At 39.7% G+C, this 27868-nt stretch overlaps 1 protein-coding gene and 1 pseudogene across 2 annotated transcripts in view; one reads left to right on the top strand and one right to left on the bottom strand.

Moving 5' to 3' along the window:
• wdfy3 (WD repeat and FYVE domain containing 3) overlaps positions 1-27868 on the bottom strand; it is a 109982-nt gene that overhangs the window by 36759 nt on the left and 45355 nt on the right. For both annotated transcript variants that reach the window (XM_061672726.1, XM_061672725.1), the window contains 13 exons: positions 26332-26581; positions 25766-25866; positions 21223-21441; positions 18522-18703; positions 16001-16232; positions 15748-15908; positions 13449-13560; positions 13112-13302; positions 11566-11718; positions 8626-8699; positions 8397-8558; positions 6021-6236; positions 3558-3775 (listed from right to left, as the gene is read on the bottom strand). In XM_061672726.1, coding sequence (XP_061528710.1) covers positions 3558-3775; positions 6021-6236; positions 8397-8558; positions 8626-8699; positions 11566-11718; positions 13112-13302; positions 13449-13560; positions 15748-15908; positions 16001-16232; positions 18522-18703; positions 21223-21441; positions 25766-25866; positions 26332-26581 — 2271 coding nt within the window. The remainder of the gene's footprint in view (positions 1-3557; positions 3776-6020; positions 6237-8396; positions 8559-8625; positions 8700-11565; positions 11719-13111; positions 13303-13448; positions 13561-15747; positions 15909-16000; positions 16233-18521; positions 18704-21222; positions 21442-25765; positions 25867-26331; positions 26582-27868) is intronic.
• On the top strand, positions 19513-20068 carry LOC133400261 (COP9 signalosome complex subunit 8-like; annotated as a pseudogene).

The following is a 27868-nucleotide window of genomic DNA, read 5'->3' as shown; positions in this document are numbered from 1 at the left end:
CATAAAGCGACTTTCTTCTTCTACTCTTTTTTTTTTTTTTTTTTTAGCTTACAGAAAATGAGTAGTTCAATGCATGCACCGAACCACACTGCCCATAAGAGACCAAGCCGCGCACAGCAGGAACAACAGATACAGTCATTGAAGACTTTAAATTGCCCGGAGGTGTGAATGTGAGTGCGAATGGTTGTTTGTTTAAATATGCCCTGCGATTGGCTGGCGACCAGTTCAGTGTGTACCTTGCCTCTCGCTTGAAGTCAGTTGAGATAAGCGGCACACCCGTGACCCTAGTGAGGATCAGTGGTTATGAAAATGGATGGATGGATAACAGACAATACAGTCATGGCTAAAAACATAGGCACATTTTTAGCCAGGACTATTTATTTTTCTTTGTTTTATTTTTATTTCTATTATATTAATATCCTGTTATTTTACTTGTTACTAATTTATTTTCTGGTTTTTCTTTTAAGTTATATTTAAAGTTTAGTTTTGTAGTTAAATAACTACAAAGTTTTAAAATAAATGCATAATCATGTTTATTTATCGTGATTTCAATATCAATCAAAATAATCGTCATTATTATTTTTTCCCATAATCACCCAGCCCTTCATACTGCGCAGGCACGGAGCACCTGCAACACAAACCCAAACAAACATGGCGGATCATACAGTATAGCCAATACCACTCACCATAAATAAATAGAAAAATGTACAGCTCATCGATATGAACGATATTGCCACTCATCGATGAGCGATATCAGAATCGGCAGCATAAAAGCCTTATTGGAGCACCCCTACAAATCAGTGACATTAACGTTACTAACCTTACTAACATAACGTTAGCCCTGCTGGCTGCTGAGTGTCTCTGTTAATTATGAGTAGACTTTACACCGATCTGATCGGCTTGATCGGTATCGGACGATAATTAGCATTTTATGCTGAATGGCTTTAATGTCATAATTCGCCGATCTGATCAATGACGTAATTGATCGGCTCTGCAAAAGACATTTACTCCGCGTTGGCATCTTGTACAGTATATTTGAATCCAAATGCTAGTTTATTTTTAGCCTTGTCGTGGGTCTTTTGACGTAGTACTGTAAATAACTGACTGCCAATAAAGTTATTTAAAAGAAAAATGTGAAAAAATGAAAAAGCGATGTGGGACAGACAACACGTAATGCCTGGATCAGACTACAAGACAAATTTGGTCTTTCACGATTGTACTATGTCAGACAACTGCAATAAAATCTTCGCATCCCGTCTTTTACGATCACGGGGCTTTATCTTGTCAACTCAAACACGACCGGATACACTCGTTACCATCGCGACAAGTGTATTATAAGAACAAAATGGAAAAAAACATGTGCTGGTGGTCACCGGTGCTTTGGAGATTATGTTCATTTAAGGATTGCTTGAGCTATGTTCACATACCTTTAATACGATAAGGCTCGCAAGCAGGCAACAAAATGTTATGTAGCCTAGCAAGCTAATGCTAGCACTAACAGTTGTACGTTATGAGGTTATGAAAAAGCTGTAGCCTGCACTTTCATTCCAATATGACAGGGGTACGTAAGACATATATGTACAATTGTGCTCATAAGTTTACATACCCAGGCAGAATTTGTGAAATATTATTATCCATCCATCCATTTTCTGAGCCGCTTCTCCTCACTAGGGTCGCAGGCGTGCTGGAGCCTATCCCAGCTGTCATCGTGCAGGAGGCGGGGTACACCCTGAACTGGTTGCCAGAACAATCGCAGGGCACATAGGAACAAACAACCATTCGCACTCACAGTCATGCCTACGGGCAATTTAGAGTCTCCAATTCATGCATGTTTTTGGGATGTGGGAAGAAACCGGAGTGCCCGGAGAAAACCCACGCAGGCACGGGGAGAACATGCAAACTCCACACAGGCGGGGCCGGGGATTGAACCCGGGTCCTCAGAACTGTGAGGCTGACGCTCTAACCAGTCGGCCACCGTGCCGCGAAATATTATTATTATTTTTATTTATTATTATTTTTTTAAATACGACTGATGACTGAACAACAACCATCATTAATTTCTTTATGGTTACGCTTTGTTTAATGATAATGCTTTTCTGAAATGCTTGACAATTTAATTTGAATCCCATTAAAATAAAACTAAATGTTTCACCTGGTCCTTCATGTTTTCTTTAAAATAATTGTATGCATCTTACAAATTCTGCCTGGGTAATCAAACATATGAGCACAGCTGTGTGTTTTCTCATTTACTAAATAAAAGTAGGGATGGGAATTTCAAAATAAGAGCAAGTAAATAAAAAGAAAGTATTACCTGTTCAAATAAAGTGCTTAACTTCAGAATACAACAAAAAACTAACACAATACAGATAATACATGTTTTGATGATATGGGTAGAAGCAAAATCATCCATTGTAAAAATGCATGATACATAGGTAGAAGGGTTTTCCAGAATTTCTTTTTTTTTTTTTTTCCAACTTTGGGGGTGCGTATTATATTACATGAGTGTGCATTATACACGAAGAATTACGGTTGCAAAACGGCTCGTCAAAAAAATATAGATATATTTCGAGGCTTGATTAATGTTTTTTTTAACACTTGCATGATAATATGCATAATACAAGTACGAAATATGTATGTGATGTCCAGGTATTATTTTTGCCCACTTGGTGTCGCCATCCTCACATTCTACACTTTAGTATCTGTGACTTTATTTTGAAACCATTTGTTCAATAAAGCAACTGAAAGTGCATCAGCAGCTGTGTCTATCCTTGACGATCTGTGGAGAATTAAAATGCATTCTAACTAGCAGTGGTAGGCCGTTTTAAATTAGCTAACGATGTTTACTTTACCGTAGACGTGCAGTTGTGTGAACCAGCTCTGCTTTGCAGTAGACACATAGCAGTTTATCTTCTTTTTTTCAAGTGTGAAATGATCCCCAACTTTGGACATCCTCTGTCTTTTACACACTCTTTCCTCCTGGCTTGCACTTGTTCCTACCTGAGTCTGCAGTAACATTAGTCTGTGTGGAAAAATGATCATCGCAAAATCCTACGATTATAGCAGAAGATCAGTGATATAAAATTTGATATGATTTAAAAATCTGCGATACAGTGATACTGCTGAACCGCGATATGGCATGACATTGTATTGCGATACAGCGATATCATAATATTTTGCTGACACTAACAACCATATAGAGACAAAGGGATATTATCACAGTAATGCGAGAAGATATTTTCACACACATTTGCTAATGATAGTATCACGAAACAGTGAATGGTATCATGGTATTTGGTTGACCGATGTTAAAACTGGTATCGCAACACAATATTATCACAGTATTTTGCTGTCAACGACAGTAAATCGTACTGTGTGTCCAGTTTTGGGGGCTAAAGCAGGATGAAAAGCAACACACAGGGCTCTACAGCGGGACATCAGAGGGTTGAAAAAAGTGACAAACCAACCCTTGGCCGTGCGCCGTACGAACCGGGAACTCAAGGAAGGCCAACTCCGGCTGAAATGGACCCCCGAGACTTTGAAGGGCGCCTCGCACTCACCCAGCACGGTGCCAATCTTGTTGGTGAGCACTGAGTCGGTGTGGTCCAGCCAGCCTCCACCGCATGCGCCCTCCTTGAAGCGATGGAGAACAGCTGGGTTGGACAGAAGCACGGTGAGGATCCATAGAGCCGCTGCCACCGTGCTGGAGTGAAGGTGCTCCTCCATGAACATCAGCAGCCAGTCCATGCCCAGAGTACGAACCAGGTCCTCGCACGCCCTAAAAGGGGAGATGGAGAGCTCAGTTCTTTCATCAGAGTCGCTGGAACAAATCACATTCACAATTGGAGTAAATCGCACTGTAATAGAAGTAAACTGTATTTCATAATTGAATGAGTTGGAGTGGATCGGAATTGGGAGTGAATTGTAAGCTAATTGGAGTGATTCATATTGCTTTGTAATATAAGTGAATCGCATCGTATCATATTTGATGTGAAATGTATCGTATTTAAAATGAATTATAGCATCATCGTTTATTGGAATGCATTGTAAATCATGTTAATTGTCTCGTAGCGTAATTGAAAGTGAATCGTATCCTAATTGGAGTGAATCATACACATCGTAATTCAGGTGAATCACATCGTTTCGTATATGCAGTTAATCAAATTGCATTTTAGTTGTAATGAAGCGTACTTAGAGTTAATCATACCATAATTGGAGTGAATCATATCGGAACAGAAGTGAATAGTACCCTGGTGTAATTGGAGTGTATTGTATCATAATTGGAGTAAATTGTATTGTAATATGAGTGAATCATATCATAATTGGAGCGAATAGTGTTGCAAGTGGAGTCAATGTATACGCTCCTAATAAAGATGACCCAGCCTCTTTTCAAACGCTATTTTCACACTTGCTTAACTTGTCAGCCAATTCTACAATTATCATGGGAGGCGACTTAAACCTCACGCTAAATCCCCTTATAGATCGCTCAAATCTCAAAAATAGCAATCAAACACAAGGTGCTAATATATTAGAGCAGTATATGGACAACTCTGGTCTCGTTGACATATGGAGGCTAAAAAAATTTACAAAAAGAGAATATACATTTCTCTCATCGGTTCACCACTCGTTCTCAAGAATAGATTTTCTCTCTCTCAAGCAATTCGGCAGCTGAGAGAATTACCTCCAAAATACATCCAATCATCATCAGTGAAGAAGCACAAATTTCTCTCTGCCTAAAAATTTTGTCAAATCTGGGACCTCCACCACCATGGTGCTTGAACATGTCCCTATTGAAAGACATGATTCATTAGAAAGGGCCGATTTTTTGAAATCCAATGACTCCCCAACCATATCCCCATCTCTGCTGTGGGAAACCGTGAAATCTGTAATGAGAGGTCGTATCATATCATACTCTGTGTACAAGAAAAAACAAGAATTAAAATTAGAAAATAAAATTGAGGAAAAAATTAAACATCTCACAGAAGAAAATGCAATTAATCTTCAAAAAAAACCTTCAAAAGGCAAAGTAGCAGTAATCAAAAAACTTCAAAAGACAAAACATCCATTAGACATCATCATATCAAAAAGAACTGAATTTCTAGAACAGTTAAGATACACTAACTTTGAGTACAATAATAAATATAATAAAATAAATTTAATAAAATACATTTCTCGCAAACCAACTTTAGCGCAATAAAGCAAAATAATTAATTACAGCCATTCAAGATTCAAAAGGCAGCTGTATACAGTCACCGCTAAAAAGAAATGAAATATTTTACAATTATTATTGCAGCTTATAAGCACCTTCGGGCAAATCAGACCAAAAAGAAATGTAAACTTTTATTAAAGCTCTGAACATTCCTCAATTACAGAAAGTAAAGACAGTCTTGATGCTCCTTTAACCATCACAGAATTATATAATGCGTTAAAAAATATGCAAGAAGGAAACTCTGGTCCTATAGACGTATATAATTTACATAGCCACTCGCACCACACTTTAGTTGTACAACTGGGTTCACGACCATTGTCCTGCATGCTTCCCCTCCTGTCCTTGTCCTGTCCTTCCCTCACAGGGTGTAGCACTACTGCCCCACACAACACTCACGTCTAATGTGTCATTGTTCTAGGTATTATAATGATTTACTTTCCTCATCTTGTTTACAGCTAGTGCTTTGTCGTTTGTTGTCTTATTTTCTCACTCCCCTCTAAAAACCTTGTTCTCTTTAACTGATCGACTTTGATTCTCAATAAATATTGATCAAAATACTAAGAAACCACAGCGGTAACTTAAAAAGTCCACTGTGACACAGTAAAACTGTTCAGGCATAAAAGGGATTCAGACCCTCCTTTATGCTTGACCTAAAAGCCAAACAGGACAAAAAAAAGTGCATTGAATCATAATCAGAGTATATCATATCACACCGGAATTTGAGTGAATTGTATAATAATAGGAGTGAATTGATTAGTGTGGTGAGTATCTTTCGACCTGTACGGTGGTCAGTGCACAGCGTGGGTGGTCTTACTGCGTGTTGACGGCGGTCTTGTCTTTGGTGGTGAAGAGCAGCCTCAGCAGGTTGTCCAGCAGCCTGTTCCTGAGCAGGATGAGGTTGGCGGACAGCAGGCCCCCGAAGTCATCTTCGTTGCCTCCATCCGTCTTCTCCTCATTGTTCAGCTCCATCACCACAAACTTCTCGCACACGGCAAATGTGGGGAGTGTGGACGACAGGAATTGACCAAACCTGCGAGAACCACAATAGGGGTTTCCCTCAAATTTTCTTTGGCTTTTTGAGACTCATACTCTTTCTTTATTTTGGTAAGTAGATTATGTCCTTTTGGCTTGACAAGTCTCTCAGCCGGTATATCATTTGCATCTATTTATTTTTATTATTTTTTATTTTTCATTATATCTTATTTTAAGTCTTTGAATATAAATACAAAAAATATTTTTAGAATTTTAATTTACCTTTAATTTAATTTAATTGAGGTCTTTTCATTTTTTTAATACATAAAAATCAATACACAAAAAGAAAAACATTTTGTGAAGTTTTATTTCTATTTTTATTTTTTAGATAGTCTTTATCTTGTTTTTATCTTGGTTTTTTTTAATAATTTAATCTCATTTTTATTTTTAATGTTTTTTTTGTCTTAAAAAAAAAACTATATATGATCAAAATTTTTATTTTAAAAAACATTTTAACCAGGAAAAAAACTTAAGATCATTTTAAAGGGAACATATTTTGCCAAACCAACTTTTTCTAGAACCAACTTTTCTAGTATTTGGACTGTAATATTGTCTCGATGGTGCCTTGGGAAATTTGTGAAATATGAATTAAAATCATCCACGCATTCCTGAGTGTCAGATGCTTTTCTGCCGAGAGGTCTGAAATCAGGTTGTCTGAATTTGTCAACCTTATCTACGTCACGAGCGAAGATCGCCGCCTTCTTTCCGCACCGAGACAGCGCTATCAACATTTTATCTGTCTGTCTGTCTATTTCATTAAAAAAAAAAAAAAAAATACACCCTCCGGACCCCCTTTTTAAGAAGGGGGACCGGAGGGTGTGTTCTAACTACAGGGGGATCACACTCCTCAGCCTCCCTGGTAAGGTCTATTCAGAGTTGCTGGAGAGGAGGGTCCGTCGGGAAGTCGAATCTCTGATTCAGGAGGAGCAGTGTGGTTTTTGTCCTGGCCGTGGAACAGTGGACCAGCTCTACACCCTCAGCAGGGTCCTCGTGGGTGCGTGGGAGTTCGCCCAACCAGTCTACATGTGTTTTGTGGAATTGGAGAAGCCGTTCGACCGTGTCGCTCGGGGAGTCCTGTGGGGGGTGCTTCGGGAGTATGGGGTACCGAACCCCCTGATACGGGCTGTTCAGTCCATGTACGACAGGAGTCAGAGTTTGGTCCGCATTGCCGGCTGTAAGTCGGACTCGTTCCCGGTGACGGTTGGACTCCGCCAAGGCTGCCCTTTGTCACCAATTCTGTTCATAACTTTAATGGACAGAATTTCTAGGCGCAGCCGAGGCGTAGAGTGGGTCCAGTTTGGTGGCCTCAGAATTGCATCTCTGCTTTTACAGATGATGTGGTTCTGTTCGCTTCATCAAGCCGTGATCTCCAACTCTCACTGGAGCAGTTCGCAGCCGAGTGTGAAGCGGCTGGGATGAGAAACAGCACTTCCAAATCTGAGACCATGGTCCTAAGTCGGAAAAGAAGAAGAATGAGAAGAAGAATCACCTTCGGGTGACGTGCCCGCTCCGGGTCAGGGATGAGATCCTGCCCCAAGTGGAGGAGTTAAAGTATCTTGGGTTCTTGTTCACGAGTGAGGGAAGAATGGAATGGGAGTTCGACAGGCGGATCGGTGCAGCATCTGTAGTGATGCGGACTTTGTATCGGTCCGTTGTGTGACCGAAAGAACAAGATCCTGGTTAAAAGCGGCCGAAATCAGTTTCCTACGCAGGGTGTCCGGGTTCCCACTTAGAGATAGGGGGAGAAGCTCGGTCATCCGGGAGGATCTCAGAATAGAGCCACTGCTCCTCCACATCGAAAGGCACGTCCCACCTGAAGGAGACCCCGGCCCCCACGACCCAGGACACGCTGGAGAGACTACATCTCTCGGCTGGCCTGGGAACGCCTCGAGATCCCCTCGGAAGAGCTGGAGGAAGTGGCTGGGGAGAGGGAAGTCTAGGCGTCCCTGCTAAACTGCCCCCGCGACCCGACATCAGATAAGCGGTAGAAAATGGATGGATGGAATACGTTTTTTTAAAAATAATCTTTTCAAAAAGGTTTTAAATGCCTTATCTCAGTCTCATTTTTTAAACCACAAAAAAATGGCATTAGAACAGGGGTGTGTAGACTTTTTATATCCACTGTATATGCCAATTAATCATAAAATGCCACTCTTACCTGAGCAGGTCATAAGGGTTGGGGAAGCCCTGCAGCAGCAGGCTGAGCACGTTGCTGATGGCGGCCACCGTGGACTGCGACAGCGACGTGTCCCTCAGTGTCAGCAGTAACCTGGGCACCAGCTGGAACTCGCGAAGCAGCCTGGCGTTCTTGGCTGCCTCGCTGTTGGGGGGCCGTTAAATGACTAACGGCAATGCAGATGGTAAATGTTTGGGGAAGAGAGACTCACCTTGACTCGGTCAGAAGCTCGATGAAATGCTCAAAGAGAGAAAGGTGAAGCTCGTAAGGAGCGTGGAGCCAAACCTGAAGAGAAAACATAGACACGACCTTTTAGTTTTTATTTATGAAATAAATCTTTTTTTTTTAAATCAGGTTTTATGTTGTTTTTAGACTTATTTATTTGTTTATTGTTTTAAAACTCATCCATCCATCCATTTTCTGTAACACTTATTCTTGCAGGTGTGCTGTAGCCTATCCCGGCTGACTTTGGGTGAGAGCTGGGGTACACTTTGAACTCGTCGCCAGTTTATCATTGCGCACATACAAACGACTATTCACACTCACATTATCACCTACAGACAATTTAGATTATTTGATTAACCTACCACGCATGTTTTTGGAATGTGGGATTGTTTAAGAGAAACATACTGCATCTTTTTCGGGTTCAATATATTAATTGGCATATACAGTGGATATAAAAAGTCTACACACCCCTGTTCTAATGCCTTAGGCCTGGTACACGCATAAAGACTTTTCAAATCTAAAAAGATTCGATATCTGTGACGGACCCCACACATAAAGACAAAAAAATCTGCCATTTAACAGTTTTGGTCATATTGTGTGTGGTGTGCTCCATTAATATCAACACAACGGCGAAGTTTCCCGAACATTCCCGAAGGTTGCCGGAGCCTTCAGAAATGGTGTTGCCCAAAAAAACAAAATTACTTGCTTTGGAAAATATTTTTTGCAGGCTGGGGAAATACCAAAAAAACGGCATCGCGTAAGACATGCTTATTTTTATTTAGTCGCTTCCTTTTGTTGAGTCAGGGTGCTTCTTGATTGGCTATCTTCTGTTCCACGTCACAATTCTTGGTGTCATGACACGGGAGGAGTCGGCTCTCCTCGCACACGAAGACTTTTCGTCGTAAATATTGAACACGTTCACTATTTAAGATTGTCGGCCCGGACCTGTTTCGGACCCTAAAATCGGGACGAAACCACTCTGAACACACATATGACCTACGTGTGATATGCTTGGTGGGGAAGGGGGAAAATCTGCACAAAAACAGGGCAATTGTCTTTATGTGTGTAACGGGCCTCCGAGATAGGGTGAGAAGCTCGGTCATCTGGGAGCTGTTCAGAGTCGAGCCGCTGCTCCTCTATATCGAAAAGAAGCCAGATGAGGTAGCTTGGGCATCCGGTTAGGACCCAGAACACACTGGAGTGACTACGTCTCCCGGCTGGCCTGGGAACGGCCCGGGATTACCCTAGAAGAGCTGGACGAAGTCGCTGGGGCGAGGGAATTCTGCATTTCCATTAATTTAAATGGGAAACATTACCTCAGTTAACGAACGTTTCGGGTTACAAACAGGGTCATGGAACTAATTAGCTTTGTAACCTGAGGTTCCACTGCAATGATTAATAGATACATACCCTTTCTAAAAAAAATATTATATCTTGTAAAAGCTTATTTATTTCCAAAATTCCATTCAAAAAGTGAAACTTTTCCTTGATTATAGATTCAGGGCCCACAATTTAAACAATTTCAAGTATTTGTTTATTTGTACATAATTTGGGCTTCCAGCTCATAAAACCCACAAAATCAGGAATTCCAAAAATTAGAATACTGTGAAGAAATCACCATCAATTTCTCAGTTTTTGTAGAAAAAAAAAAAGAAATTAGGGTCACATTAAATCAATGGAAGCCCAGATTTCCTTGATGCTTGCTGTCAGTCCTTCTTTGTTTTTGGGTCTGGTGCCCCACATTTTCTGCTTGGTAATACCCCTTAGATTCTCAATGGGGTTTAGATCCAGCGAGTTGGCTGGCCAGTCAAGCACTGTGATGGCATGGGCATAAAACCAGGTTTTGGTGCTGGAAGATGAAATCTGCATCTCCATACAGATCCTCAGCAGAAAACATTCTGGTAGACCTTGGATTTAAGAAAGCAGAGTTTACCAACACCTGCACTGGAAATTGCACCCCAAATCATGAATGACTTTGGATATTTCACACAGGAGCTCAAGCAGCTTGGGTTCTGTTCTTCACCAGTCTTCCTCCAAACCTTTGGACCTTGATTCCCAAATGAAAGGGACACTTTACTTTCGTCGGAAAAGAGGACCTTTGACCAATGGCCAACAGTCCAGTTCTTTTTCTCCTTGGCCCAGTTGAGACGCTTCCTACATTGGCTCAGGCTCCGAAGTGGCTTGACCCGAGGAACCCGACAGTTGTAGCCCATCTCCCGGATGCGTCTGAATGTGGTGTTTTTTGAAGCTGTGACTCTCGTCTCATTCCACTCTTTCTGGATCTCTGTTTGCTAATCCGCTGAAGCCTACGGTCATCTTTTTGCTGGTGCATCTTCTCCTGGGCACAGCACTCTATGAACAGCAAGCCTCCTTAGCTATGAACTTTTGTGGTTTACCCATTCTATGGAGGGTATCAATGACGGTCTTCTGGCAGTTGTCAAGTCTGCAGTCTTCCCCATATCAAACCCAACTGAGACAACTGAACCAAACTGAAGCAATTTAATGACACCTGGGGAAACCTATCCAGGTGCTTTGAGTTTAGTAGATGATTAGTGTGTGACACAACACTTAAAACATTTCCGGCCTGCAAAATGTGGGTAGATTTCTTCACAGTATTCTAATTTTCTCAATGCCTAATTTCATGGGTTTTATGAGCTGGAAGCCCAAATTATGTTTAAAAAACAAACAAAAAAACAAACAAAAAAAACTTTAAATTGTGGGTCCTGAATCTATAATCTATGAAAGTGTAACTTTTTGAATGGAATTACAGAAATAAATGAACTTTTGCATGATATAAAATTTTTTTGGAAAGGGTCTGTACATAGATTTTTTTTATATGTATATCTTATGTTTTTTTTTTCTTTTTTTTACTATTTAAAAGAATGTTGTCTTATGATCTTGTGGAAAGTTGTTGTACGGGACTGACATCAAAGTCACAGAGGAGGTCCTGGAAGGCGGTGGTGTTGGGAATGATGGAGGTCTCGTGGCCGCTGTCCACCGTGCCCACCAGGGAGAAGGTGAGGTGCAGGATGTGGCTGTTGAGCAGAGAGCGCTTCTTCTTCAGCAGCATGGCCAGCAGCTGCAACAAAAGGGGGTAGAGTTTACCATCAGTCATCACGGTGCGTTCCAAAGCCATTTGCTTCTATGCGGGTGTGTCTAGCTCAGTCAGTAAAGTGGGCAGCTATTCAAAAGCTGTGAATCAGTCGCTATTCCAAATCCATTGGCTTGCTGTCAAAGTGGCACATCAGTCACTACTTTGGATGTCTACTCAAAAGCCGTTTACTTCTATATGTAAGTCTCTATGTCAAAGTTACCCATCGGTCGCTACAGTGGACAGCTATTCAACAGCAGTTTTTCTGTATGTATGTATCCCCCTGCACATCAGTCACTACAATTGACAGAGATTCAAAAGCTAAAAGTCTGGATGTTAAAGTTTGTGCATCAGTCACTACAGTGGACAGGGGTCCACACTAAACTTTGCACTGGTGGCACTAGTGCGACCAGCATATGATTTGGTCGCACCCTTTTTTGGTGAGGTACAGCAACACCATGCATCTCATCCCCTCATACTCATACTCATCCCCTTTTTTAATGCACTACATAGCCTGATCTCTGTGTGGCGGAATATATACACATATATACACATACATATATACATATATATATGTATATACATATATATATATATATATATATATATACATATATACATATATATATACATATGTATATATATATATATATACATATATACATATATATATACATATATACACACACATATATATACACACACACATATATATATATATATACACACACACATATATATATATATATATATATATACACATATATATACATGTATATATATATATATATATATATATATATATATATATACATACATGTATATATATATATATATATATATATATATATACATATACACATATATATATATATATACATACATATACATGTGTATATATATATATATATATATATATATATATATACATACATGTATATATATATATATATATATATATATATATATATATATATACATACATATACACATATATATATATATACATACATATACATACATATACACATATATACATATATATTGACGAAGAAGGGATGGCACTTCAGATCACATGTGAGTGAAGGCAGGTGAGCGAATACTTTTAGCAATATAATGTATGAGTCAAGTTGCACATCAGTCACCACAGTGGACAGCTTTTCAAAAGCTATAAATCCGGACATCAAAGCTGTGCATCAGTTACTGTAGTGAATGCTTGTGTATCATCCCCGTACACTGGCACCCAGTCCACTGCAGTGACTGATGTCCATTTTGACATCCAGATTCAGATGGAAACTGTTTTTAAGTAGCTTTTCAACTGTTGTGACTGATGTGCAACTGACAACCACTGTAGTGGCTGATGCAGGTGTGGGGCCCAAACCTGGTATCCCTTGATGCGCTCCATTTCCTTGCTGGCCAGCGGATTGCTCTTGACCACGCAGACCAGGGCCTTGACGGCAGCGTACAAACCCTCCACGTCTGACGCCATGGCAACCAGACCTAAGATGGCAGCCGCCCCGCCTACGTACTGCAGGTTGGTGGCGACTGGCTTGGGAGAGAAGGCGCGCACCCCTTGGAAAAAAGACCACAAATGTTATCACAACAAAAAGCTTGGTTGCTTTTGGTAGCTTTGTCCGTTAGCGTCATAAATTTCATTAGTGTTGTTACCGTCATTGGTATAATTAGCTTCATTAGCTTAGTTAGTTCGGTTGGCTTACCCAAGTAGCCAATAACGGCGGCGCCAATGGTGCGGGCGGGACCATTGAGGTGGCCGGCCGCATTATGGATCAGCTTGACCGGCGTGGCGTTTTCGTGGGAGGACACCGCCAACTACAAAAAGACAAGATGTTCACAAGTAACTAGTGGCTTACGTGAGAAGCTAACGAAGTAGTCTACAATCTCAACAAACATCATATACAGGATGGACACAAGTGCTCAAAACTGGGTGCAGAAGATCCCGATAAAAGTAATTTGTTCACAAAAAGCTGCTGTTGAGTTCTATCAAGCCAAAAGGAAGAAAACACCTAATAAAACAAAACCAGCAAGTGTTAAAAAAAAAAAAAAAGGCTAAACTGGACTTAAATGTAAGAAACCAGTCACATAAGACGCAAATTTAAGTGCTTTGTTCACAAAAAAAACCGCAAACACACACACAAAAAAACACAGCTCCATAGCGTCTGAGAGTCCAACCGCTGCCAACAGGAAGTAGAAACCTATCAAAATAAAAACGGTTTCCGTGTTAAACTTGGCTAAGCATGTACAAAACTCGCACAAAACCCAAATCAAAGTCATTTGTTCACAAAAAGCTGCTGTATATAGGGAGAGAGTCCAACCATGCCAATAGGAAGTACAAACCTATCAAAATAAATGCTTTTATTTTATATCTGCTGTCAACATGGCTAAAAGAAAAAAAAATTAAAACATAAATAAAAAGAGAATAAAATGATTTGCAAATCATGTTAAACCTATATTTAATTGAATACACTACAAAGACAAAATACAAACGGGGTCTCCGTTGTCATATTTTACGCTTCATAATGCGCCACACAGTTTTCAATGGGAGACAGGTCTGGACTGCAGGCAGGCCAGTCTAGTACCCGCACTCTTTTACTACGAAGTCACGCTGTTGTAACACGTCCAGAAGGTGGTTTGGCATTGTCTTGCTGAAATAAGCAGGGGCGTCCATGAAAAAAACGTTGCTTGGATGGCAGCATATGTTTCTCCAAAACCTGTATGTACCTTTCACCATTAATGGTGCCTTCACAGATGTGTAAGTTACCCATGCCATTGGCAATAACACAGCCCCATACCATCACAACATTTGGGAACTGAGGACACTAATTGTTGAAGCTTTGTAGGTGGAATTCTTTCCCATTCTTGCTTAATGTACAGCTTCAGCTGTTCAACAGTCTGGGGTCTCCGTTGTCGTATTTTACGCTTCTTAATGCGACACACATTTTCAATGGGAGACAGGTCTGGACTGTAGGCAAAAATGTGGACTGATCGGACCACAGAAAACTTTTCCACTTTGCATCAGTCCATCTTAGATGAGCTCGGGCCCAGTGAAGCCGGCGGCGTTTCAGGGTTCATAAATGGCTTTTGCTTTGCATAGTAGAGTTTCAAGTTGTACTTACGGATGTAGTGCCAAACTATTTACTGACATTGGTTTTCTGCACTGAGCCCATGTGGTGATATCCTTTACACATTGATGTCGGTTTTTGATGCAGTGCCGCCTGAGGGATCAAAGGTCACGGGCATTCAATGTTGGTTTATGGCCTTGCCGCTTATATGTAGTGATTTCTCCAGATTCTCTGAACCTTCTGATGATATTATGGACCGTACATGATGAAATCCCTCAATTCCTTGCAATTGTCCGTTGAGGAACATTGTCCTTAAACTGTTCGACTATTTCCTCACGCACTTGTTCACAAAGAGGTGAACCTCGCCCCATCTTTGCTTGTGAATGACTGAGCAATTCAGGGAAGCTCCTTTTATACCCAATCATGGCACCCACCTGTTCCCAATTAGCCTGTTCACCTGTGGGATGTTCCAAACAGGAGTTTGATGAGCATTCCTCAACTTTCTCAGTCTTTTTTGGAACTTGTTGCAGCCATAAAATTCTAAGTTAATGATTATTTGCAAAAAACAATAACGTTTATAAGTTTGAACATTAAATATCTTGTCTTTGTATTGTATTCAATTAAATATAGGTTGAACATGATTTTCAAATCATTGTATTCTGTTTTTATTTATGTTTAAAACAATGTCCCAACCTCATCGGAATTGGGGTTGTAGAACGCTACCAAAATAAAACTGATAACAGTGTTAAACGTGGCTAAACTGGACTCAAATGCACAAAACCAGTTGCAGAATACTCAAGTCAAAGTGCTTTGTTCACAAAAAGATGCTCTATACCGACATAGTCCCGTAGCGCCAACAGGAAGTAGAAAGCTACCAAAATAAAAGCGCTAACAGCTGTAAACCAGACATCCAGATCCAAATCCTGTTTGTTGTCACCTGTTTGGCGATGGCCTTGCTGTCCAGCTTGTTGTAGACCTTCCTGATCTTGGCCACAGTCAGCGTGGACACGGAGACGGCGAACAGGCTGAAGGACACCTTCTCCTCGGGCACTAGCGCCACCGGGGCGGCCGGCGCCATCTCCGCCTTGGACTCCTTACCTAAGTCGGGGCAAATGGGTAGATTGTTCAGAAAAAGTGAGCAAGCGGGCGAGCGGGCCGATCCGAAAGCAGTGAGCAGGAGTGGCGCTCACAGGGCAGGTAGACGGCCTGCAGGCTGCCCACGTTGGTGGGGCCAAGCTCGAAGATAGCGGCCACGCTGGAAGCTGGTAGCGCCTCCTCCAGGAAGTGGCATGGCCCCAAACGCCACACCAAGCCTGAGAGCTGGCGCTGGGCGGGTGGTGTGCCCACGTAGCCGTACACCGTGCTGGCCACGGGGGGGTTGGCCGAGCCCGAGCCCCCTGGGACACTATGCACGTAGTGGAGCTGCAACAAAAATAACAAGATTTTTCAAATATTATTATTAAATTGCAAGGTTTTTTTAGGCAAGTTTTGAATTTTATGTTGTTTAAATGTTTATATTTAAAAATCTCTTTAGCTCCTGCACGTCCCATGGCGGTGCATAACTGAACTTCTTGTGATGAGTTTTTTTTCTGTTCTTTGCCTTTATTGTGGTGCTTTGTGTTTTTGTTGTACAACCCCAATTCCAAAAAGCTGGGACAGGGTCATGTTTACCACTGTGTTACATCACCTTTTCTTTGAACAACATTCAATAAACGTTTGGGAACTGAGGACACTGATTGTTGAAGCTTTGTAGGTGGAATTCGTTCCCATTCTTGCTTAATGTACAGCTTCAGCTGTTCAACAGTCCGGGGTCTCCGTTGTCGTATTTTACGCTTCATAATGCGCCACACATTTTCAATGGGAGACAGGTCTGGACTGTAGGCAGGAATGTGGACTCATCGGACCACAGAACACTTTTCCACTTTTCATCAGTCCATCTTAGATGAGCTCGGGCCCAAAGAAGCCGGCGGCGTTTCTGGGTGTTGTTGATAAATGGCTTTTGCTTTGCATAGTAGAGTTTCAAGTTGCACTTACGGATGTTGCGCCGAACTGTATTTACTGGCATTAGTTTTCTGAAGTGTTCCTGAGCCCATGTGGTGATATCCTTTACACATTGATGTCGGTTTTTGATGCAGTGCCGCCTGAGGGATCAAAGGTCACGGGCATTCAATGTTGGTTTTCGGCCTTGCCGCTTACATGCAGTGGTTTCTCCAGATTCTCTGAAACCTTTGATGATATTATGGACCGTAGATGATGAAATCCCTAAATTCCTTGCAATTGTACGTTGAGGAACATTGTCCTTAAACTGTTTGACTATTTTGTCACGCACTTGTTGACAAAGTGGTGAGCCTCGCTCCATCTTTGCTTGTGAATGACTGAGCATTTCAGGGAAGCTCCTTTTATACCCAATCATGGCACCCACCTGTTCCCAATTAGCCGGTTCACCTGCGGGATGTTCCAAACAGGTGTTTGATGAGCATTCCTCAACTTTCTCAGTCTTTTTTGCCACCTGTCCCAGCTTTTTTGGAACGTGTTGCAGCCATAAAATTCTAAGTTAATGATTATTTGCTAAAAACAATAAAGTTTATCAGTTTGAACATTAAATATTTAGTCTATGTAGTGTATTCAATTAAATATAGGTGTAACATGATTTGCAAATCACTGTATTCTGTTTTTATTTATGTTTTACACGTCTCAACTTCATTGAAATTGGGGTTGTATTTCTGTTTTTTTACTTTTTCTTTATTCCTTTATTTTTTCCTTTTTTTGGTTTTGTGCGCTTTTTCTTTTTTTCCTGCTTTTTTGTTTATCTATTTCTTTGCTTTGCCTTCTTTCATTTTTTGTTTTCTTTGTTTGCTTTGCATTTTCAGTGTTTTGTCTTGGTTTTGTTTTCTGTTTTACATGACTATTTTTCTGTTTTTCCCCTTTGCCCACCTTTGCGTTTTGTCTTTGATTAGTTTTTTGTGTTTGTTTTTGGTTTCTTTTGTATGTTGCAACTTTTTCTTTCTATTTTCTGTCTTTCTTGTGTTCTTTGTGCTTTTTTTCTGTTTTAGTTGCTTTTTTCTTTCATTTTTCATTTTTTTTCTTTTTGTTTTTCTTTTAAACTTTCTGTGTAACTGGTTTTCTTTTTTATTTAGTTTGTCTTTATTTTTTACCTTATTCACTTTTTTGTCTTTTAATTAGTTTTCCTGTGTTAGTTGTGATTCGATGTTGTTCTTGCATGTTTTAATTGTATTTATTTTGTTTTTTGTCTTTTCTGTTTTCTTTGTCTTTTTGTGTGTTGTATTTGTCTTTTTACGTCTTTTTTTTTTAGATTTTTTGAAAAACTGAGTTTTATAAGACAATACTAATTATGTTCAAATGAAAAGGTTGGAATATCTCGTCATGAGGGCAGAAAACCCAAGTTGTCAGTAACGTTGCGCTTAGAAAGTTGTTCTTATCAGTTTGTCCTGACAGGAAGCTGATGCTCGCCATTGGTCAGGAAGACAAAAAAAAAGAATGCAGACTCCTTGGTTATCATTTGACAATAGGGCTGTGGCTAGGAATATTCTCATTTATTCAGGACATTTCATTCTCAAGGTCATTGAAGTGATTGCAACTCGGCTATTCACCCTACTCCGATCTGAGGCGAAACATCTAAGACAAACAGAACAGTCCAGTTGCGATCAATTTAATGCCCTGAAAAAGGTACTTTGGGTTCTGGGAATGTACCTTGACGGTGTTGATGAGCTGTCCGTCCAGGTAGAGCGTGGCCATGCTGTTCTTCAGCATGCCTTTGCTCATGACCAACACCAGGTGATGCCATTGGCCCTCGGCGATCAGCTCACTGCAGCGGAAGCGGGCACAGCAGGGAAGGATATCATAGAAAGACGCCTCCTCGCTAGACTCGTCCGCTGGGGGATGAAAAAAAGACAGGGATGGGCAAGGTCACATAATTATTTCTAAGACATTTTGCAATAAAATTGCCTGTAGGTATGAATGTGAGGGTTAGGGTTTATGAATGGTTGTTTGTTTCTATGTGCCCTGCAATTGGCTGGCGACCAGTTCAGGGTGTACACCGCCGCTCGCCCGAAGATAGTGAGGATAAGCGGTATGGAAAATGGCTGGATGGATGTCTACCTAAGTAGCATACTTTGTGTTTACTATGGAGGTTTCCGGATGGCTAAATGCCATTGAATATTAAAACATATCTTGTTTTAAATGCCATTGAAAATTACACAAAATTAAAATACCATTAAATACAACATACAGTAAATAATGTAACACAAATGCCATTAAATAATAAAAAATGCATCGAAAGAAATAAAATTCAATTAGATAAAACTGGGATTGGCTGGCAACCAGTTCATGGTGTACCCCGCTTCCTGCCCGATGATAGCTGGGATAGGTTCCAGCGCTCCCGCAACCCTTGTGAGGATAAGAGGCTCAGAAAATGAATGGATGGATGGAAAACAAAATGAAACTAAAGAAAGAATAATGACCTATTAAACTATATCAATAAAAAGTATTTTAATAATGAAGGAAATGACTGAATAAATAATGCCATTGGATCAATTACAACTATTTTTTAAATGATATTAAACAATTAAAAATGAAAACAATAAATGAACACATAAATATACTAACAAGAAGAAATGCCTTCAATAAAAAAAATCTGAATGATCATTTAAGAAGTCAACTAAAGAACAACACAATCCTCATCATGCCTTGTCCTGTGATTATGGAAGAAAATGTTGACAAACTACTGGAGCCGTGTGAAACTCAAGAGTTCAAGGCACCAGGAGGCATTGCGAACCCTCAAGTGTATGCTCAGCCTCTGGCGATCTATTTCCTACAAATAATAATACTACTAATGATATAAATAACACCAGGTATTTCTGGAAGCGGATTCCCCCGGCAATAAAAGCGGCAAATCCTGAATTAGCAGCGATTTGGACAGTTAGCCAACAAATTTAGCAGTAAGATTTCCCTGGGATCTACACATCTATTGTGGCATACCACTTCAAGAGAGTACGCCACACAGGACCTACGGACACGTGGTGCAAGCGTACACTTAAATTACTGCCAAAGATTTTGCTGCCTTTGTGAGTTACTTGGTGGAAGAGGCCATAAAAGGTGTGGTGAGTCAGGGCTGGCAGGTAGACCCCATGACCAGGATGGTGATCCCTAAAAAAACAGATCCTCCCCCTGTTTCGTTGGTTCCCAACGAGCAGCAGTTGGCCAGACTCACCGACTACAAGGCTTTCCTGAAGAACTGATAACCACAACAACCCTCGTCACCCCTTTTTCCTGATATTTGTGCAGGATCCTCACCGTGTTTTCACTAATCTCTGATTTTTAAAAAAAATATATTGAAAAAACAATTACATATTAAAAATAAAATTAATATATTTAAATGCCATATTAGTATGAAAACTAAACAAATATACTATTAAATAATATAATATCAAATTCATAAAAATGCAGCTAAATACTAAAAAAAGGAAAGCAAATGCCATTAAAAGATTAAAAATGACATAATCAATGAAAAGGCCATTAAATAATTACAAATTAAATACATTCAATAAAAGTACCATTAGGTAGTACAATTAAATTTAAAAAGATACAAAATGCCACGCACATATGAAAATGAAATTATTAAATCAATGAAAATGTCATTAAATACTAAACAACTAAATTAAAATACCAAAAGTAAAAAAAATAAATATAGATACCATCAAATATTGAAAAATAAATGAAAAGAAATGCCATCACATAATAAAAGAATAAATGAATGAAAATGCCATTAAATGATTACAAAGCTAATAAAATCAATAACAATGCCAATAAATGACTAATTAAGTGAATTCAATAAGGCCCATTATATAATAAACAATTAAATGAAATACATAAAAAAATGCCATGCAAGTATGACAATGAAATACATTAAAAATGAAATAATAGATTAAATAGATGAAAATGTCATTAAATACTAAACAAATAAGTTAAAATACCATTTAAGTATTATAAAATGCCATTAAATATTTAAATAATAAATGAAATCAATAAAATCCCATCAACTACAAAAACATTAATGAAAATGCCATTAAATGATAAAAAATGAAACAAAATAATACAAAAATTATAATTAATTACAAATTACATATATTTAATAAAATGGCCTATTAGATAATAATAATGAATTTAAATAACAAAGAATGCCATTCAAGTATGAAAATTAAATAAAAATACCCTTAAATTCTAAAAAAAATACAATTCATGGAACTGATGATTAAAAAATAAAAACAACATTTAAAAGGCGCTATTAGATAACATAAAATGCAATTAAAAATCCCATTAAATTAAAAAAGAAATACAATGCATAAAATGCCATTAAATGCGTAAAGCTAGGCACAAAGGAATAAAGCCTCACAGTAGGTTTGCAGCAGCTCCTCCTTGGTGGAGACGGTGAGCGAGCGGTCTTTGGCCGACAGTACCACGGCCAAGCACACGTAGTGCTGCTCCGATGACGTGGCGCGCCGCACCACCGTCAGCAGGCGCACCGGATGGTTCTGCGACGGCGCGCTGAAGCGCTCCACACAAAACCAGGTGGAGTAGCTCAGACCCGACGGTGGGGGAAACAGCCGCTCCCCTGTATGGTGGGACACACAAACAGCAGGTGGTAGTGACCAATTAAAATATCATCACACTAATAAAGATAGTTACAGTACTACGTCAAAAGACACGCGACAAGGCTAAAAATAAAGTAGCTTTTGGATACAAATGTACTGTGCACGATGGCGACGCAGTCTTTTGCAAGACCGGATCGGCAAATTATGACATTAAAGATGATCAGCCGATCAGCATAAAATGCTAATTATCGGCCGATACCGATCAAGCCGATCAGATCGGTGTAAAGTCTAATCAAAACATATGATAATGACAAATAAATAGAATCTAGACAATTATAGTCATTGCCACATTTTTTGCTTGAATTTAATGGACATTGTGCTGCTGCTTCTGGTGTGCACACCTTGGCCACTTGGGGGCTGTAAAATACATACATATGTACATATACAGATACATCTCAGCTCCTCCATAAGCCGCAGAAGTATTAGTCCTGTTTTGCAGAAGGTAAAGAAAATTCACCTGCAAGCAATGTTAAATTATGTCTACTTATGTTTCTCCATGGCGGCACGGTGGATGACTGGTGAGAGCGTCTGCCTCACAGTTCTGGGGACCGGGGTTCAATCCGGGGAGTTTGCATTTTCTCCCCGTGCCTGCATGGGTTTTCTCCGGGCAGTCCGGTTTCCTCCCACATCACAAAAACCTGCATGGTAGGTTAATTGACGACTCTAAATTGCCCGTAGGTGTGAATGTGAGTGCGAATGGTTGTGTGTTTGTATGTGCCCTGCGATTGGCTGGCAACCAGTTCAGTGTGTACCCCGCCTCCTGCCCAATGATAGCTGGGATAGGCTCCAGCACACCCGCGACCCTAGTGAGGATAAGCGGCTCAGAAAATGGATGGATAGAGGGATGTTTCTCAGTTTGTGTTCAAATATCCGTTGCTTAAAGGGTTATAACACTACAACACAGATGCTCTTTGTTATCTTATCTATGGTGTTTCCCTTTATCTGTTTGCATTAATGTAACAGACTTTAAGAAAAGTTATGTTTATTTTAAATACACAACGATAAAATCGCTTTGTTTTATGTTTAGTTTGACAGTAAACTCTAACTGGGGGTGGCAATAAACAGCTTGAAGCTCGACAGGACGAGCTAGGATAGTTTAGGAAAAGAAAGGAAAGACAACCAAGGGAAACAACAAGAAGGATTCAGCTTTTAAAGAGCCTTGCACATTATTCAGCCAACATTAAGACTTTATATTGAGATTTTCCTTGTTGTCGTTTGATTTTGATCACATTCAAACTACTTGTGATCTTATCAAGGCGCAAAAGTAAAAACATCCTGAAGCTGGAACTCCAGAGGGAGCAGCAATATCAAAGACAACCAAACAAAGCCGATGATGTCATCAAAGAGGAAGCGGCGCAGAGGGCAGGAAAAAAGACAAGAGGAACGCCGCTAACGAGATGATGACATGAGGATAGCGAGAACGTAGAGGAACAAGTACGTAGGAGGACGTGTGGTAAACTTATTGTGAGTGACAGCGAGTGGGAGGGAAAAGGAGACTAGCTAAAAATAAGAACATAGGATACGACAGCTCAGGAAAGAGGAAGACCAAGATGAATTGAGTAAGGAATGACATCTACCACATGAGGAACCACAAGGAGGAAAGAACATGTGAGTGAAAGGGAGGACAGGATGAATGAGAAGAGAGGATAAGGAGATGAAATAGAGGACAGGAAGGAGGAAAGGAGAGGATGGAAAAGAGTGATGAAAATATGGAGGATAGAAAAAGCTAAAGATGATTAATGAGGAGAGATGATAGATGTTAGATATATTGTAGAAGTTATCATTTATTTGCTTAGCTTGCATTAGTATTATGGACAATTTTGAGAAAGAAAGATGTCTCGCCTTCAAGAAGATGACTCAGCAGGAATCATCTGAGAGAAGGACGTGGCCGGGACCTGGCAGGTGTTGGTGCCATGTTTTCTTTCACCTTGAAACCCTACCCTTAGTGTGTTGTGTCTTGTAGCTTAGTACGTTATGTCTTGTAAACTTAGAAACCTCCCTATTTTCAAATAAATGCAGGAGCGACGGGAGAGATTGTTTAGAGCGTGTTGAGAGGCTGTAATCTGAACAATCTCCCATGCGCCCTCCTCATGAGAAAAAGAAACCAGCGTCTTCATTCCTTTTGTGTCTATTTTTTATAATGTTGGGCAAGATAAATCCAACAATAGAGTAGGTGAAGGAAGAGATTAAGGAGAAAAGACAAGAGGTGACTTTGGAGACAGGGGAGATTATGGAGAGAAAAAGATGGAGGAGAAGATAAAAGATAGAGGGTGTGACAAAGGATAGAAGATTGCAGATATGAGGAAGATATGAAGGAGGAGAGAAGAGATGAGAAAATATGGAGGTAAGATGGAGAATGCGATCGAGAGAGGACAGGAGAAGATGGAAAAGCTGATAGTGGAAAGAAAAAGGGGGACAAGATTGAGGAGAGAAGATACACGAGATGATGGACAGAAGACAGGAGGATAAATTAGAGAGAAGAGTAGATAAAGGAGGTGAAGAAGAAAAGAAGACAGGACAACATGGAAGATCTGATGAAGGAGAGAAGATGTGAGGACAAGACTGAGAAGTGAAGATAGAGGAGATTATTCAGATAAAATGGATGAAAAAATGGAAAACATAATGGAGAGTAGATGGACGACAAGATGAAAGAGGAGAGAAAACAGAGGAGATTATGAAGGAGAATGAAAACAGAAAACAAATGGAGAGAAGATTAAAAAGATGATGGAGGCTAGAAGATGTCCACAGGTGTGTTGAATACATCGGCAGGGACCGAAATTAACTTTTTGACTCACTGGGCTAGATGGCCTGTAGATGAAAAAAAAATCCACCGGCCAAGCATATTATTTACTGGCCAAAATATGAAATCATTTTCCACAAAATATCATAAAAAATAAAATAAAAATAAAAACATCATCGCAATAAGTGGATATGGGTGCAGCCCTAATTTTACACATATTTCAATAATACGATATTTGGATGCAAACAAAAAAGTCAGAGCAAAATTAAACAACAGCAATAAGAAACAAATATTTTCATTTAACAGCCATAAAGTCTGGCCTCCCTTTACTGACAAAGTCCTCGTGCCACACAGCATGACAGCCTCCGTGGGATCATACTCCCGAGCACTTATGTGTATGTTAAATTTTTCGTCATTTAACACTTTTAAAGGACTTTCAAGCAGCTTGGAGGCTGAAACTTCAGGCTGTCGCTGTTTCATTTAATTTCGTTTTAAAGAGTTTGGATTTTACTTAGTAAAACTGCTGTGCTGATTGTTGTATTACGAGACTTTCTGAATGTTTTATTTGTTTGTTGTAGCTGTGGGCCATCTGGCAAAAAATCAAAAATATTTGTTTTCATATCATCCGATCTTGATTATTAGCACAATTTTTGTATATTGTTTTTAAACTTTTTAAAATAGCCAGTTTTCAAGCATTTATACTGAAAACTAAAGAAGCTAGAGTAGTTCAATATTTTATTAACGCCTTTTGTCAACAACACTTCTCATAGTCAAGAATTAAAGCAATAACCTCAGCATGATATTAGCATACTGTACTTATTAAGCAAATAAAATACATATAGAAAAGTATAAGAAAACTTTTCACTCAACAGTGAAGAAAATGTAGAAAAATTAAAACTAGTTTGAAGTCCTGAGTATTTTTGGAGGTACAAGACACAAAATAAACAAACTGTTCCCTCTGGGATAATGAAGATTAAATTGTAAACATTATCATCAGTTATGATGCTACACACCCTGTTAGCATTATTGCTAGTTTCAAATGTGCATCATCTTTCATAACAATACAGAAAAACTAGTTTTGTCATTTTAGAAACCACCTGAACAATGATGACACGATTGATTGTTGTTGCTGGTGGCCTCACCGCTAGTAGTGGCTAACTGCTAATACGACTTGTGCTAGCAACAGAGAGTGACAGGCTGTACTGACCGCAATCAGATTTTTTTTTTTTTTTTTTGCTGTCCACTAAATCAATTGAGGGGTACTTCTTCAAACGAATAAACAGTGTTGTCTGTTTTTGAGCACATCAATATACGTTACATATAGGCTGCTCCAATATTACTGGCTGCAGTACACACACTGCTGCACTATGATGTGCGCATGTATGTTTGTGTACATGGGTACAAACATTCATTCGCGACGTGTCGGGTAGTGCTCCGTGATTCACTCAATTAAATTTAGTCGCATTTGGCTCCTGGCGAGCGTTAATTTCAGGTCCTGTGCGTTTGCGGTCGCCGGTTGATAATGTCATCAAGCCGCGACATACCTGTCCCCACGCCGCTGATGACGTCGCCATCGCTGACTCCGGAGCCATTGGTGGTGTTGCTCGGGGCGTTGTGAGGAGCCAAGCTGGGAAGGAACAAACACCTGCACACAAGTACACACGCACACAAGCACACGCGTCAATCAATAACTCAAGCATCTTGTGAGGGTGTGTGTGTGTGTAAGGGAAGAGTGCTATTGCTAATAGCAGAGGAGTGCATAAATATTTCATGTTGACAGATGGGAGAGCTGAAAGTCCTTTTTGTGTGTGTGGGCGCGCGTGTGTGTGCGTGTGTCGCTGTGCCGAAAGTGGGCCAGCGCTGTCATCTCCCCAGTGCTGTGTTGAAATCTTTTCTATTCGGTTGTGACTAAAACATAGACACACACGTAAAGTAGCAACAAAAGCAAACACACACACAGAAAATACACAATCACTAGTAACACACACACACACACACGGACACACACACGCATCTGGAGCTAGACCAAGAAGAACACACAAGCTTAGTTTATTTTACGGAGCTGACTAAGTGTCGCGTGTGCGTGTTTAAGCGCATGTATGAGACATACCCGAATCCCTCTAGCGATGCGTCAAACTCGATGTAAGCAGGCGTGTCGGCGGAGCCGTGCAGTCGTATGTCGTGCGGCGTGGTCATGGAGACGAGACACTTAACACGCGTTAGTGGTACAGTGCTGCCCTCGGCCGAGCGCACCAGGCTGCGGCTGATGCGGTACTGGCCGTTGTACTGCCCGCTATCCTCGGCTGCCGTAGCGAACACGCTGTCGGCCCCGAAGCCCTCCATCGATGTCGTCATGTTACCTGAGGGCAGGGGAAGGGGGAGCGCAACGGTCGACATTTGGATTGAGTTACTAACTTAATGAAGTTAGGTGAAAAAAATATATACAGTACGTAACTGTATTAATAAAGTTGGAACTTGTAATCTCAAGTCAAGAGTTGTTTCTGCCCCAATAATAGTCAAAGTTGTCGAAGTTGTAATTTTAGGATTTTTTTTTTTTTTCGAGTAAAGGTCCAAATCTGGAGAATAAAGTTATACTTTTTTAAAGAATAAAGTAATATTTATTTAAGGAATAAAGTTATTTTGGGAGAATATTTTTTGGGGAGGAGGGGGGGGGGGGGTGGTCGTATTTTTAGTTGAATAAAGTTTTTTTGGGGTGAGAATTACTTTTTTTTTTTTGTAAAGATGTATCTATGTTAGGAAATAAGTGGGTTTAAAAAAGAAAGTTGTATATTTTGGAGAGTAAAGTTGTATTTTTGCAAAATAAAGATTTTGGTTTCAGAAATTTTTATTTTTGGGGGAGAATAACATTGCATTTCTGAAGAATAAAGTCCTATTTTTGGGAGAATAAAGCTGCATTCGTATTTTCTGTATGAATTCATGTAGTTTTTACTGATAATTAATAATGGCATATTTACTCAAGGAACAAAGGTTTTTTTTTAGAGAATAAATTCATACTTTTTCCAGAGAATAAGCTTAGAGCTTTAGAGATTAGTCTTTTTTTTTGGGAGAGAGTAGCATATTTCTTGGAAAATAAAATACATTTAGAGGGTAAAGTTGTATTTTCTTCGAAAAAGTAATAGTTTTGGGAGAATAAAGTCATATTTTTGGTGAATAAAGTGTTGTTTTTTTGGAGGATAACATTGTATTTTTGGAAAATGAAGTTGTATTTGTTTTGGGAGACTAAAGTCATATTTTGTTTGAGAATAAAGCCATATTTTTAGAAAAAAAAAAAAAAAATTTTTTGAAGATAACATTTTTTTAATGTTTAAAGAAATACTACGTTTTTTCAAGAATAAACCATGAAAATTAGGAGACTAAAGGTCTTGATAAAAAAATGATCTTAAAAACGATGAAATGGGAAGAAGTAACTTTTTCAGAAAGAAATATTGCCTGAATAAATCCTATTTTTTCAAGAATGAAGTGAAAATAACTTTTGGGGTGAAAAGAGATCAGATTTTTCGCTATTACTGCCATGCTGAAAAACTAAGTGTGCCAAATGTAATTTCCCTGACAGAAAGACAGATGGCGCTGTAGGCTACAATTTACGCCTCTGCTAATGATCAGTAATTAGCCAGATTTTAATCTCC

Source organism: Phycodurus eques, chromosome 3 (assembly GCF_024500275.1).
Source record: "Phycodurus eques isolate BA_2022a chromosome 3, UOR_Pequ_1.1, whole genome shotgun sequence".
Taxonomy (NCBI): Eukaryota; Metazoa; Chordata; class Actinopteri; order Syngnathiformes; family Syngnathidae; genus Phycodurus; species Phycodurus eques.
Note: the sequence above shows the minus strand (reverse complement) of the source record. Positions and strands in the feature narration are given on the sequence as shown.